Consider the following 15,248-nt stretch of genomic DNA (forward strand, 5'->3'; position numbering starts at 1 on the left):
TAGAAGAATGTGGATTTCTGTGTTAAATTTGTCTGTTATTGGTGAACATTCTATGTCTCTGCCCAAAATCTGCTGAGATGATGTTCCAGTTCAGGAGAAGCTTCAATTTTACTCATTGTAGGTTACTCATTTGTAGGTAACTCATTACCCTTCCCCTTAAACTTTACTATCCATTTGTGCCAATTCTTGGTTCTAGCCAAATAATCACAGATCTTTTGTCAGGTTTGAACTTAATGAACTTAAACCTCTGTCCTACGGAAGAGTTTGCTAAAACTACCTCAAAGTTACCCAGAAATAATTAAGATAGAAGTCATTGTATAAATTCAACTGACTTAAGATAACTCTCCATTTCCCTTTTTCTTTGCTGCAACCCCACCTCACCCACAAACTTCATCCGCTCAGTGGATGTTTGAATCAATTTAAAAGAAAATACTAGCTGTTATAAAAAAAGACCTGAATTGATATTCTTAACAGGTCTCAGGATGGTGCATAGAATTGGGATAGAAATAATTCAAGACCAGCTCAGTTGTTTCTAGCTTTGCATTTTCTTTGACCAAGCTGAAATTCTATCTACTAGGTACTTCAAACATGCCAAAACCACAGGCTTTGGTCTTCCTAACAAAAGGAAAATGTCCTGACTAGTAGTGATAGGTCATTTGGTATTGAGAAGAGGAGGATAAAAGTTACTCGTGTGAGTCAGTAAAGAGAATGCACCAGAGTTGCATTGTATGGGTTTTTAATTCACATGTAATCTAGCAGCTGGGCATGAATGTGTCCAGGTGACTGAGGGAAAAAGGCCTGATCTTAGCATACTGATGGCAATTTTTAAAAAGTGGGAAGAGAATTGGTGAGTACTAGAGAAGAACACTTATAAATCAGTCAATTTTACCACAGCCAGAAACGTCCCTGCTCATTCTATTGTCCCTTCTCCTGAGGAAGAAGATCCAAGTTCAAGTCCCACCTGCCGCAGAGCTATGACATACGTACTTTCAAAACAACCTGTTTAGAAGTGAACTGATTCACAAAGAATACAGCTGCAGATGGCATCTATTCTGATGGTACCTTTTATTTAAAATAAACAGCAGCTTTAAGTACATAAAACAATTTCATCAGTCAATACTTACTGTATTCCCCCCTCCCCGAGCCACCCTCCCTAGCAGCAATTAGGATTACTTGAAAAGCACCCTTTATTTGGTTGGAGTTCTTGGCAAAAGTCCACCAATTTAAAAAAAAGGTCAGTATTAAGAACCAAGTTATAGAGAGTTCCAACATCCAGAATTGAGATGCTGGCACCACAAAGAATGCAATTAGACATCTTCTGCTTTCAAGAGTATGCATGAGTCAAATCCATTTAACTTCTGTTCATTTTAAAGCATTTTCTTATTCAGACTTCAAAGGTGAATGAAATTCACCCATAATCTGTTTCAGGGTTGCAAGTGTTTGAGATCTTCATGAGGACCCGAAGTATTGTTTTTCTTACTGCTTTGTGGAGGAGTTAAAATTCCAGAAGGTACAGGTGAACATCTACTCTGTTCCAATAGTAGTGCCTGCGTTGAGAGAGCTTTATCCTAAGAGAGAAAAACAAAATAAAATAAAAAAAAAAATTCAGTCTGTTCAGTTTACTTGGAGAGCAATAAGTTTTCCAGAGAAAGACCCTTTCAGTTTCAGACCTGTTCATCAGGAGGCAAATGTTAACCAGAATGACTCCAGTCAATGGCATTGCTGACTTGTATTGTTTCAATAACTTAACTGATTTGCATTTAGACATTCATAATCATAAATCACCTGAAGTGCTTTGGAATATTTAGTACAATCAGTATTGAAGGAAAAAGCTTCTCAAAAAACAGTGGCACAATTAAATGACAGTTGGAGAAAGAAACATCCTGTATACAATATCCTGCTGTTCAAAGGATTGAAATATTAAAGTCACAAGCTTTGACTATGTAATGTTCATTGTTTCAAAGAGTCAGTTAGGGCGAGATGAACCCAAAATCAGTGGTCATTTAAGATAAAGCTAAGGCCCCAGGAGTCTCAGCAATCTAAGCTACAATTGAATTTTTTTGGAAAAGATTTCAAAAAGCTGTGTCTAATTCCCCACGAACAATAAATAGACAGGAATTACGATCCTTAGTGCATGGAGAAAGGTTTACAAAGGAAGCAGCCAAGATAATAGTGGTTCACTAATAAATTTTGCATATGACCACATGAAAATTTAATCTTACCAGTAATAATAAGCTGTTAGAATGTGTCTGTATGTTGTGCAAATCTTCTGGACAGATACCGTTCAAATTTTTGAGTGTTATACTTCCCAGTTCTCTCAAGGCAACAGCAAATGGAACCATCCATTTCACACATCCTTCTATTTCACTCCATTCAAATCCTAAGCATTAAACAAGTTATTAATTGTATTATAAACAGCAATTAAAATTTGTATTTAGTTTGAAGATCACCCTACCTGAGACTTTGTGAACTAATTCACAAGAAGAAAAGTGATACAGAGCTGAAGCTGCTGTAACTCCATATGTGAACTCCAAACATCTGAAATCCAAGATACAGAGATCCAATAGCTGCAGATAAGAGTAGTTAAGGCTATTAGTATTACAAGGTTGGCTTAATTCAAACAGAATAGGTTGATAATCAAAGAGGGGAAAATAGATTACTGTACCACAGGGTGTAACACTTTGCTCAAATGAGTGGGATTGGACGAACAAAGACTACTGGAAAGAAACTAGGGATGGAATTGTGCCCCAAGCCCTGAATTCTATACAGAATCAATCTTTGGCCTATAGTACAGTGGAGGCGCTGGGAAGATATACACTTCGCTAAATGCTTACCCTACATGATACCTTTTGTTAAAAATTGAAAAGAAAAATACCAAATGTCTTGGGCATCAATGCACTTCACAGTAAGCTTTTACACTATTGATTTTCAGTGACACTCTACAAAAGATCAGAAAAGTTGTTTATTTCTGCATTCGGAAATGCTTGTCATTGACTCCATGATTATGAATAAAATGCACAAGTTGGGAAGTTAACAGATAGAAGGTGTTGATGATTTAATGCATTCAAGTGCTATGTTCATGCAAGCTAAGGAGCAAATATTTTCGTTCCATACTTTAACCTAACTTGCAACATAAAGAACACTAGATACAAACTAGAGTAAGATAATGGTACATGCGGTCTGGACTATAATAGTTTACACTATCCTGAGCTCCTTACCCCAATCCTCTCACACCAGCCCTTATCTCACAGGTTGGTATGATAACCATCCTGTGGGCAACTACTAATGGTTCTAATTAGTAGCTATTGAATCATCCAGGCTGACCTTGATCCATTCCTTTCTGTCCAACTATTTCTCTCTGGGCTTATCTCTACTTATTTACTCCTCCACCCACTTCATCCTCAGTGCACAACCAAACAAACTTTTTCATAGCTGTAAATTAATTCTGGAGGGTCACTGAACCCAAGCCATTAATTCTGCTTTCTGTCCACAGATACTTCCAGGCCAGCTGAATTCTTTCCCACTCCCCCCAACCACCAAGCAAATTTTTGATTTCTAACATCCACAGATTTTTGGTGTGTGTATCTGGACCATAGTAATTGGGTATTTATAGACAGAGACTCAGCTATATAGCAGATGTCTATTCTGAATTTCAGGTTCAGAGCTGGAGCTAGTGAAACTTTCAGATATTCTGTCAGAGGAAAGATAGATACTTGATCAGATTGTAGTTTAAGACATTGCAAAGAACAGATCTTATGTAATAGGTACATGTGCTTATTGTCTGACTGTTGGAGAGACACCAGGAATACAAACTTTGGTCACTGGAGTGTGCACAAGGAAGCAACCATTTTTGTCAGTGATTTCCTAGCAGGATTGACAGTCTTGTGTATTGTTATCATTACTATTGTAAGACAAATGGGCATCACAAACCAGCTTAACAGTGTGGGAATGGGCTCAACCTGTAGGACAAAGCAAGAATTTCTTGAGCAGTAGTAAGAATTTATTACTATGGATAGGAATAAGGTAACACCAAAATGTCAGCCCAGATGGTTTGTGCTTGAACCCACTGTTTTGATTGTAGTTAAGGGAAAAAATGCCTCAAAGTTCATTGTGGTTGTTTTAGTCCAATTCTAGAAATAATTATCACTAAATTAGAATTGGAACCAGTTACATTATCAAATTAAGTTGCTGATCAGCAATGTTTAGAGGGACAAAATAGCTAAATGCAATAAGATAACTGAAATTTACCTCCATTACTTGAACAAACATTTCTTGTGGGTACTGTGGTATTAATATTTCATACATTTCCTGCAAATATGCAATTTGCATGTAGATGTTGAGCCAAGACACAATTGTTATCGGGCACAAATTCCACTTGAGAGCCTAGAACAATATTAATACAGCAGATCAATTTGACAATTGTACCTAATTAGTTTCAAGTCTGTTACAATAAAATGTTTGCAATCAGAAGAGGGTACATTCTCCTATTAAAGCCGCCGCCTCCTTCTGGTTCTCAACCCATCTAAACATTTTACTTTAAGACTATAAAGAGAACAAGTTTATCAAATCAGGTAGAATGTTAACATTTCTATTTATGAAGTACCTTCATAACAACAAGTTCCATGTTAAGGATTTCTTCTTCTGTGCAAGCTCCATCAGTAACATAGGCAAACTGGTGTAGCTTTGGTGGGTAGATTTCCTACAAAAAGCCATCATTAAGTGCACTGAAACTGCATTTGAAATAATACAAGATTTCATCATAATTATCCCCTTACCTCTAGTTTTGCAGCGATAAATAAAGCTGATATACCAATAAGCTGTAATCGAGTCTTCACAATGTTTTGTTGTGTTGCCATAAATCTATCGAAAAAGTCTTGGGCTAAATAAAGTGTCTCTCTATGTAGCTTGTAGACTTCACAAACCTTTAAAATAGGGAAAGTCAATTTTAAACTGGTCAGAAAACTTCAACAGTCGAAGGAAAAATTGTTTCAGACAAATTGAAGGTAGAGAAGCATTCCTACAAAATAAATCCAGAATTGATTTCTCAAATGTGGCCTTTGACATGTCGATGTCTCAATTTCACTTCAAAACATGAAAACTTGCTGTTTGTCTCAAACAGCAGTAGCTTAGCCAATGTAATATTTAACTAGGAGGTACTGGAACTTGAACAGTCTGAATTCAAATACCATACATTCAAGTACAGCCTTAAGCTATAATCAAAACCTCCGATCCAGGGTAATGTATTGCCCCTCAACGTAAAACAGCTCGACAGTAAAGGACTTATCGGTCATATAAATATTACATTCAGGTCAATCATGTGAAAGATTATGGAAAGAGCAACATTATACCCTCACTACTATTTTGGGACTTTAATTAAAATTGAAGTTTACTTTAGAAAAATGAGGTGTTGCATTTTGGCAAGGCAATTCGGGACAGGACTTGGGCAGCACGGTGGCTTAGTAGTTAGCACTGCTACCTCATAGCACTAGAGAACCAAGTTCTATTCCAACCTTAGGCAACTGTGTGGGATTTGCAGGTTCACCTCGTGTCTGAGTAGGTTTCCTTTAGGTGCTCCCGTTTCCTCCCATATTATGTGCAGTAGGGATATATAGGTTAAGTGCATTAGTTAGAGGTAAATATAGGGTAGGGGATTGGGTCTGGGTGGGTTACTCTTGGGAGGGTCAGTGTGGACTGGTTGGGCCAAAGGGCTTTTTTCCCCCCCACACTGTAGGAATTCTATTCTTAAACATGTAAATGGTAGGATCCTGGCATTGTTGCCAAAAGACCTTAAGGTTCATAGTTCCTTGAAAGTGGAGTCACAGGTAGACAGGATAGTGAAGACGACATTTGGTACGCTTGCCTTTAATGGTCACTGCATAGAACACAGGAGTCGGGAGGTCATGTTGCGGCTATACATGACATTGACGAAGCCACTTGTGAAATATTGCATACAATTCTGGGTTTTCTTAATAAAATTAGTTAAAAAAGTTTGTGCGAAGATTTGTAGCTCGGGTGCTCGTTGCTGTGGTTCTGTTCGCCGAGCTGGAAGTTTTTGTTGCAAACGTTTCGTCCCCTGGCTAGGCGACATCATCAGTGCTTGGGAGCCTCCTGCAAAGCGCTTCTTTGATGTTTCCTCCGGTGTTTATAGTGGTCTGTCCCTGCCGCTTCCAGTTGTCAGTTTCAGCTGTCCGCTGTAGTGGTTGATATATTGGGTCCAGGTCGATGTGTTTGTTGGAGTTTATGGATAAATGCCACGCCTCTAGGAATTCCCTGGCTGTTCTCTGTCTGGCTTGCCCTATGATAGTAGTATTGTCCCAGTCGAATTCATGTTGCTTGTTGTCTGCGTGTGTGGCTACTAAGGATAGCTGGTCGTGTCGTTTCGTGGCTAGTTAAGGTTCATGTTTGCGGATTGTTAGCTGTCTTCCTGTTTGTCCTATAGATAGTGTTTTGTGCAGTCCTTGCATGGTATTTTGTACCCAACATGAGCAAAACTAACTAGAGTATTGAATACAGGAGTTGGGAGATCATGTTGCAGCTGTACAGGACATTAGTTTGGCCTCTGTTGGAGTATTGTGTGCATTTCTGGCTGTCTTCCTATCAGGAGGATGTTCAGAAAAGATTTAAGGATGTTGCCAGGTTGGAAGATTTGAGCTTAGGAAGAGGTTGAATAGGCTGGGACTGTTTTCTCTGGAGGGTCAGAGGCTGAGGGGTGACCTTTATAAAATGGCTTATAAAATCATGAGGGACATTAAGGTAAATAGACAGTCTCTTCCCTGGGGTGGGGAGTCCAGAATGTATAGAAGACAGGTCACTTAGTTAGCTTAGTGACCACGTAACCTGCTTTAGTGACGTTGGTCAAGGTTCAAGTTATGGTCTTTACACCCATGCTTTTCAAACCGTATCATGACACTATTCTCATCCAATGAGATAGTTTAACATAGTGCACCATGGTCAGTCTTTGTGCTGTTGCTTTGAGTGGGCTTGAACCCACTTTTGAATGAGGCAGTTTTCCCTTTTAAGATTGGATCGAAGTAATTAAGAATAGCCATTTTAAATTGAATTCTGTAAGTACAACATTCCTTAAATTCAGTTCAAGCTTGTGATCCAGCAATTTTCAGATCACTGTGGGACTTGGTCCTGATCCCAAAAAAAGGTTACTACATGAAAGTGTACCTTTCAGGGGAGTATTTCCAATACTTGCTTAAAAAATTATCCACACAGCAAGAATTTGAGTATTCTTTACGCAGTCCTTACCTCCATTAGCCAGTCAAGAAGAATAGCCCTCATCTTAGGTTGCAAGAGTGGATGCTTTTGAAAAACATCTTTGTCCCTCAAGTAAGCCTGCTCCTTCTTCAGAAGGATATTCCATACTTCTTCATGATTTCCCCAGCTATTTGATATTTAAGAAGATAATGTCACCATACTGGACCTGTACAAAGCTCTTCTTTCTTGCATTGTGTTTATGGCTTCTTACTCAAAGGCACTGGAAATTTAATGTGTGAATATACTTACCAGAATATTGGTAATGGTGAAGCTCTAGTTGGAGTGGCTAAAACATTTTTGAACCTGTACTGCATATAACTAGAAGAACGTGATGTAACCGTCTCATCTGGATTTGTGCATGTTGTTGAATGGGGTCTGTATGGACTCATACAGTTGGCTACAGATCTCCAGTAAGCCTGCAATTAGTCAATTTTGCAAACATTAGTTATTAGAATGTCAGTTTTCAGACCGAATTCAGCTTAAAAATAGTGGCAATAATCAGATCTAATCTCAGTCCAAAAGTCTGTTGAACTGGCTAGTGCCCCTCAATTAACATCCTACGCCAACATCCCAATACTGTCATGTTCTACTCAGCTCATAAAAGTAATCATTCAAGGTTGACTGGTAATGTGGGAACCATGTTGGAGTGTCTTTAAAGTTAGAGAAGGGGAAATCAAAAACTGAACTTAGATGAACTAATGCTAGATAGAATGAGATGGTTATTGGTCAGACAGAGGACCAGTGGCAACTAAAATGTAGGCCATTCTGGTAACTTTGAAGGAATAGTGTGAATGTTACTGCACAAAGGAATCATAAAAGTGTAGGGAAATTTGATAAAGTTAAGACTTTGTAACTTGATGCAGGAAGTGTTCAGAATTAGATTAGATGCATTGATGAGCGAAGAGGTAAATGAATATATTTCATCCATTGCAGGGAGATCAAAACTGGGCATTTAACATTAAGGGATATTTGACCTCTTGGAAAGATGGTAGGAATAGAAAAGGGGATCAATTTAAGACTGAGATGAGGAATTTCCTGAAGGTTGAAAACTAGAGTTCTTGTATATATTTACAACTCTTCATCACGTGGAAAATCAAGGCTTTATGAGTAAAGGGAAGGAAAGTGGACATGAATTTGGATCAGTCATAAACCTGATTAGCAGAGTAGGCTCAAGGGACCGAGCAACCTACTGCTATTTATTATCAGCTTACATTTATTTCTAACGTTGTACCAGTGGCTTTCCAGAATGAAGTTTTAAATTGCGTAATTTAAGCAGATTTGGAAGTGCTAGATTTATCTAGATCCAAAAGGAGGCAAAACATTTCAGAATTTTGAGACCAAAATTCTGTCGTTGATGGCAGAGTTTCTTCATGGCCTTGATTTTTATGTCCTCTTTGTCTACTGGAGTAGTGCCAGAAGACTGGAGGATAGCAAATGTGGTTCCCTTGTTCAAAAAGGGGAGTAGGGATAACCCTAGTAACTATAGGCCGGTGAGTCTCACTTCTGTTGTGGGCAAAGTCTTAGAGAGAATTGTAAGGGATAGGATTTATGCACATCTGGATAGGAATAATGTGATCAAGGATAGTCAGCATGGTTTTGTGAAGGGCAGGTCGTGCCTCACAAACCTTATTGAATTCTTTGAAAAGATGACGAAGGAGGTTGATGAGGGGAAAGAGGTAGATGTGGTATATATGGATTTTAGTAAGGCGTTTGATAAGGTTCCCCATGGTAGGCTACTGCAGAAAATACGGAGATATGGCATTGAGGGTGAGTTGGAGGTTTGGATTAGGAATTGGCTGGAAGGAAGAAGACAGAGGGTAGTAGTTGATGGCAGAGTTTCTTCATGGAGTGCCGTCACTAGCGGTGTTCCGCAAGGATCTGTTTTGGGACCATTGCTGTTTGTCATTTTTATAAATGACCTGGAAGAGGGGTTAGAAGGTTGGGTGAGCAAGTTTGCGGATGATACGAAAGTCGGAGGAGTTGTTGACAGTGAGGAAGGATGTGGCAGGTTACAGCAGGATATAGAGAAGCTGCAGAGCTGGGCAGAAAGGTGGCAAATGGAATTCAATGTAGCTAAGTGTGAGGTGATTCACTTTGGGAAGAGTAACAAAAAGATGGGGTACTGGGCTAATGGTCGGATACTTGGTAGTGTGGATGAGCAGAGGGATCTTGGTGTCCATGTACACAGATCTCTGAAAGTTGCCACCCAGGTAAATAGTGCGGTGAGGAAGGCATATGGCGTACTGGCTTTTATTGGTAGAGGAATTGAGTTCCGGAGTCCTGAGGTCATGATGCAGTTGTATAAGACTCTGGTGCGGCCGCATCTGGAATATTGTGTGCAGTTTTGGTCGCCATACTATAGGAAGGATGTGGAGGCACTGGAACGGGTGCAGAGGAGGTTTACCAGGATGTTGCCTGGTATGGAAGGAAGATCGTATGAGGAAAGACTGAGACACTTGGGGTTGTTTTCATTAGAGAAAAGAAGGTTTAGGGGTGACTTGATTGAGGTGTACAAGATGATTAGGGGGTTAGATAGGGTTGACAGCGTGAACCTTTTCCCGCGTATGGAGTCGGGTATTACAAGGGGGCATAGCTTTAAATTAAGGGGGGGTAGATATAGGACTGAAGTTAGGGGTAGGTTCTTCACTCAGCGAGTCGTAAGTTCGTGGAATGCCCTGCCAGTAGCAGTGGTGGACTCTCCCTCTTTATGGGCATTTAAGCGGGCATTGGATAGTTATATGGAGGATAGTGGGTTAGTATAGGTTAGGTGGGCTTGGATCGGCGCAACATCGAGGGCCAAAGGGCCTGTACTGCGCTGTATTCTTCTATGTTCTATGTTAAAATTTCTGCTCAGATGGCCGATATTTATGGTAAACAAGCTACAGTCCATTAATCTTATGGCCTACCTCCTTCACAAGATCTATTGGTAATGCCACATTAGACTTCTCAGGTTGCTAGATACTCTTAACTAGTACAGTACTGCAAGATAGTAAACCCTAGATTTTTTTTGGTTGGAATGAGGAAGAAAGTAGTTAGAAAAATTATTTTCTAATAAATGTACCAGAATGGTGGTTTCCAATAACTCGGATTATCGGCTTTACAGTAAGCAACCAAAATGACCGAGTCCAAAACATTGTATTTTACTAAAGCCTTATTATACATGAATAAGGTATGTAGAACACTGCAATTCAGTTAGTGGCAACAGTGTGACTGTAATCGAAATAATTTAAGACGAAAAGTTGGCTAAAAATAATTATGTATCAATGGTAAAAATCTTGGTTAATTAAAAATTATAGACCCCTATATACAGTACCTCCTTTTCATATGGTTTCGCAGACTGTCCTTCCGAAACTTCATCCAAGTCTTGCAAACACTACGATCAGAAAAGACCGATTACCAAATTTAGAAAACGTGCTAAAGCACAATGGTATATTCATCTGCGGTTAAACTTACAATGGCAACGTCTGCTTTTCGCTTTCGGGTACGCAGCACATCCCTGTTCGTTTCTTCGGTCTTTGTTGATTGGTCTACTAATTCACTAAAAAGAAATAATAGCTTAAAAGAACACACATTTGCTAATTATGGCGAAACTCCTTGTATAGATTAGGCCTCTGGGGATACCCACCGTGAACTGTAACTAGTAGCACGCACCTACTTCAACTCAAGTTAAAAATGTACCTTTTTCTGGGCATCTTCGGAGTTAGTTGTGCGGGTTAAAGATCTCCTGTAGAAGGAAGAGGATCAGGGCTGCATTAAGTTGCTGTCGCTTCTGGAGGTAGTGGAGTGGTTGTTGCTGCTTACTCGCAGGAGTTGCCTCAGGTTTGGGCGCGGGATGGGGAGAGAGGGGGATGGGGAGGCGGTGGTGGTGGTGCAAGGTCCTCCGGCCCAGTCACATTACTGGTGTTGGGAAAGGAGGGGATGAGCGGGATAGCACTCAGCCCCAAGCCAGCCTCCGATCTCGGCGGACAGCCGAAGATGGCCGAAGCCGGGACCCCGCGCTGCCCGCTCTTCAACCGGGAGAGTGTGGCTACGACCAGCCCGGGCTGGCAGGGAGTCAGCTGGTGCTTACCACCAGGTGACCCTGATCTGGATCCCGTTTCTTGGGTCTTATTGCCCCCTGTCTTCTTGCTTGGCGGCCCTGCTGATGCTTCCCTCCAGTCACCTTGCCCTCAGCCGGCTCCCGCTCTTAATACAGCTCCACTCCACAGAGCCGGGTAGCCGCACCTTACTGCGCCTGCGCCGATCCCTTTAAATCGCTGGCGGGAGTCGAGCGCGCGTTCTCAGCCGGAGGAAGTTGTCACCAGGCCACGCCCCATGCTCCTTTTCTCGGGCACGTTCCTCCTCCCACTCCTCAGGCCCATCTCCCTCAAAACCTCGCACGGACAAAAATCCGTCAAACCCCGCCCCTGCATAGGCCCCACCCACACAAGACGTCATCAGGCCGTATCCCGACCCCTTCTCTGGCACGGTTCTTTCAGTCCTTCACCAGTCTTTCGTCCCATGTCTCAATTTGGAGATGCCGGTGTTAAAAATCACACAACACCAGTTTATAGTCGAACAGATTGGAAGGACTAGCATTCGGAACGCTGCTACTTCATCAGGTGTTTGCGGCCATGTCCCAGGTCTCCGCCCCCTTCTCTAGCCCCGCCCTGTCAATCCTTCACCAAACCTTTCCCTTTGTCTCCGCCTCCTTCGACAGATGCGCCCATTCAATCCAGCGCCGGACCGATCCCGACTCCGCCCCATTCCTCGGGTCCCGCCCACCGTAGCGTGATGTGGGCGGAGACAATGACGCGGGGGTACAGCACGTGGGCCGAAGGTAAACAAAGGCCAGGCCGGGCCTGGAGCTTGGCGGTCGGTAGGTGTGTGTGGGGTTTGGGCCGTCCCTTGGCCTTGACTGTCTGTCAGAGAGGCCCGTGTCGGTGGTGATGAGGCTGCAGCAGCTGTGGGGCCAGGTTCGTTGTGTTGTGTTGGGGATGGTGCATCTGCGGGCGATGCCAGGTGAGAGTCCGGTGCCGCCGCTGATCACGGTGAGTCACTGACTGACTGACACTCTGAGTCAATGTCGACATTGTCTTTTCAGGGACTCCTCTCAGCAGCTGGTCAGTGTCTCAGATATTCAGGAAGGCCTGTGAAGAGGTCGAGGTGTACGTCAGTGCCGGAATCGTACGTATCTATTTTTTTTCTCCTATCTCCTAATCCCCCAACTGGCTTCAGCTCTACACTGTCTGTTGTCGTTTTATTTATGTCGCTGTGTCACGATGGACTGACATATTATTAAGAACCATTTTATGGTGTTGCAAACTCTTCACGTATTTTGCGATTATCCTTAATTGCTGATCACTCAAGTTCCTAACTGCAATTAAGGGAAAAAAGAAAGGGGTTAAAACTGTTCATCTACAGGCCTCCTGCTAACAGGAATGTTTTAGTTCAGACATCAGGAGGTTTGAAGTGCAAGCAAAAACCTTTTGTCGGAGACTTCAATTTCGGGTCCGTTAGCAGAGCAAAGTGGCTCGAAGTAAAGATTAAAATGATAGAGCTACGGAAAGGGTGTGTATATATGTATCTTCTCACAACTTAGGGATGTTGTCCATTGCTGTCAGTGAATCATGACTGGTAATCTGAATTGGTTTGAATCAGCATTCTTTTTTGTTAATAATTCCTTCTGTAAAAAAGCTTGGAAAAAAAGTTAGAGTTGAATGAGGTGAACTGAGTTTTAAACAGTGCTGAACAAACTTTCTGGGTTCATTTATATTTGTGGAACATTATTCTCATTCAATGATTTTTAAAAATCTACAGGCTTTTAAAGTGCAATTTAAAAACAAAACCTCTATTTGATCTCCCATCTGGATCTTATTTATTTTGCTTTCAATAATTTAATAAAACATAAATGGTAAAACCTGCTTGGTATTTCCTGGTTTGCTGATAGTGAGAACTCTGCATTGTTATTGGCTGCTTCCTAGACATGGTAGCATTGCTTTTATTGAATCATCCTCAGAAGCTGATTCCAAAATTAATTTAATGTCAAAAAAAAATCAATTTCTTCACGCTTGCTATATCTTTATGGACAGCTTTCTTTGATGGCAGCAACAAGCATCATCATTTTGTCTCTCAACATAAGTTCTGGCAAAATGTTTTTATAATGTCAGAATTATGTTGGAAGAAAATGTCTAATTGGCAAAGCTATACTTTTTGTTAAAATAAATGCTTTTACTATTACAAATGAAAACTTGCTGAGCAGATTTATATGGGTGAAGGAACTAATGGCATTGTTGCCAAGCATGCAGATAATACAAAGATAGATGGTGGGAGATCATATTGAGGAAACAGGGAGGCTGCAGCAGGACTTGGACAGGCTAGGAGAATGGGCAATGTTATGGCAGATGGAATACAATGTGGGAAAATGTGAAGATATACTCTTTGGTAGGAAGAATAGACACATAGGCTATTTTTTAAATGGAGAAAAGCTCCAGAAATTTGAAGCAAAGAGGAGCTTAAATTCTGTTCCGGATTCTCTTAAGGTTAACATGCAGATTCTGTTGGCAGTTAGGAAGACAAGTGCAATGTTGGGATTCATTTCGAGAGAGCTGGAATACATCAGGGATGTAATGCTGAGGCTATATCAGGCTCTGGTCCGACTGCATTTGGAAAACTGTAAATGGTTTTGCATCCCATACCTAAAGAAAGGTGTGCTAGTATTGGACGACTCTAAAGGAGGTTCTCAACAATGGAGTTTTGAAGGATGGTGGGAGGAGGAGGGAGTCGTGTTGTCATTGAAATTTACAGAATACTGAGAGGCCTGGTTAGAGTGGATTTTGTTCAGTGGCTAGCATTACTGCTTCACAGCACTAGGGATCCAGATTCAATTCCATCTTTGGACAACCGTCTGTGTGGAGTTGGTACGTTCAGCCAGTGTGTGTGTGAGTTTCCTCTGACTGCTCCAGTTCCCTCCCTCAGTCCAAAGATGTGCAGGTTTGGTGGATTGGCCATTCAGGGATGTGCATGTTAGGTGGATTAACTATATAGTAATTGTGGGATTATAGATTTAGATTAGATTAGATTCCCTACAGTGTGGAAACAGGCCCTTCGGCCCAACAAGTCCACACTGAACCTCCAAAGGCAACCCACCCAGACCCAGTCCCCGTCCCGTACATTCACCCCTGACAAATGCACTGAACACTACGGGCAATTTAGCATGGCTAGTTCACCTAACCTACACACCTTTGGACTGTGGGAGGAAACCGGACCACCCGGAGGAAACCCACGCAGACACTGGGAGAATGTGCAAACTCCACACAGATAGTCACCCAAGGCTGGAATCAAACCTGGGTCCCTGGCGCTGTGAGGCAGCAGTGCTAACCACTGAGCCAAGGAAAGGATGCTCTTCAGCAGGTCAGTGCAGACCTGATGAGCTTGAATGGTCTCTATTTGTACTGTAGGGATTCTATGAGTAGTAGGAAAGGCTAGCACCCAAGGATGCAGCCTCTGAGTGAAGGGACCACCCTTTAGAACTGAGATAAGGAGGAATTTCTTCAGCCAGAAAGGGCGGTGAATCTGTAGAACACATTGCTGCAGAAGGCTGTGGAGGCTAAGTCATTGAGTATATTTAAGACAGAGAGATGTGCTCTTGATTAGTAAGAGGATCAAAGGTTACAGGGAGAAGGACAGAGAATGAATTTGGGAAACATATCAGATGTGATTGAATGGCGGAGCAGACTCAGTGGGCCGAATTACCTTATTCTGCTCTTACTATTGTTGTCCATCGTGAACACTGATATATATGAGATATGTGTCTGAATATATTCCATTGAAATAAAATAGTAATTTAAAGTTTGAAACTCATTAAAAATTGACAAATCCCTTTGACCTAGTGGTGGAAAAAAAAGTCAAAACAACAGCAGTTTTAAAAGGGAGAAGAATAGACAAAGGAAGCACATGGTGAGGTCAGTGCAGGAGAGAGAGAGAAAGAAAAGAAACGGACACTG

At 41.5% G+C, this 15,248-nt stretch overlaps 2 protein-coding genes across 6 annotated transcripts in view; one reads left to right on the plus strand and one right to left on the minus strand.

Moving 5' to 3' along the window:
• Positions 1 to 1,003: 1,003 nt before the first annotated feature.
• On the minus strand, positions 1,004 to 11,625 carry ccne1 (cyclin E1). 3 transcript variants are annotated; one of them, XM_087995865.1, is made up of 11 exons: positions 10,942 to 11,625; positions 10,717 to 10,801; positions 10,577 to 10,636; positions 7,513 to 7,679; positions 7,255 to 7,390; positions 4,776 to 4,922; positions 4,604 to 4,699; positions 4,249 to 4,383; positions 2,456 to 2,567; positions 2,223 to 2,380; positions 1,006 to 1,568 (listed from the first exon to the last, which is right to left on the minus strand). In XM_087995865.1, the coding sequence occupies exons 1-11, from the start codon at positions 10,953 to 10,955 to the stop codon at positions 1,425 to 1,427; spliced, it is 1,254 nt and encodes a 417-aa protein (XP_087851991.1). In that variant the 5' UTR covers positions 10,956 to 11,625; the 3' UTR covers positions 1,006 to 1,424. The 3 variants fall into 3 exon arrangements, with proteins under 3 accessions (XP_087851993.1, XP_087851992.1, XP_087851991.1); XM_087995867.1 differs by lacking the exon at positions 10,717 to 10,801 and having other exon boundaries at positions 1,004 to 1,568; XM_087995866.1 differs by lacking the exon at positions 4,604 to 4,699 and having other exon boundaries at positions 1,005 to 1,568.
• A 469-nt stretch (positions 11,626 to 12,094) lies between these two features.
• LOC122558372 (uncharacterized protein F13E9.13, mitochondrial) overlaps positions 12,095 to 15,248 on the plus strand; it is a 45,477-nt gene continuing 42,323 nt past the window's right edge. For 2 of the 3 annotated variants that reach the window (XR_015759946.1, XM_043706866.2), the window contains exons 1-2: positions 12,098 to 12,264; positions 12,347 to 12,429. Coding sequence is in view for 2 of the 3 variants with exons in the window: in XM_043706866.2 (XP_043562801.1) it covers positions 12,192 to 12,264; positions 12,347 to 12,429 (156 nt within the window). In the remaining variant the exon portion in view is untranslated. Of the gene's footprint in view, positions 12,265 to 12,346; positions 12,430 to 15,248 lie in introns of all 3 variants that reach the window. The other variant, XM_043706870.2, reaches the window with a different exon arrangement.

Source organism: Chiloscyllium plagiosum, unplaced genomic scaffold, assembly GCF_037043375.1.
Source record: "Chiloscyllium plagiosum isolate Xiang-an unplaced genomic scaffold, Cpla_swu_hap1 HiC_scaffold_17, whole genome shotgun sequence".
NCBI classification, from domain to species: domain Eukaryota; kingdom Metazoa; phylum Chordata; class Chondrichthyes; order Orectolobiformes; family Hemiscylliidae; genus Chiloscyllium; species Chiloscyllium plagiosum.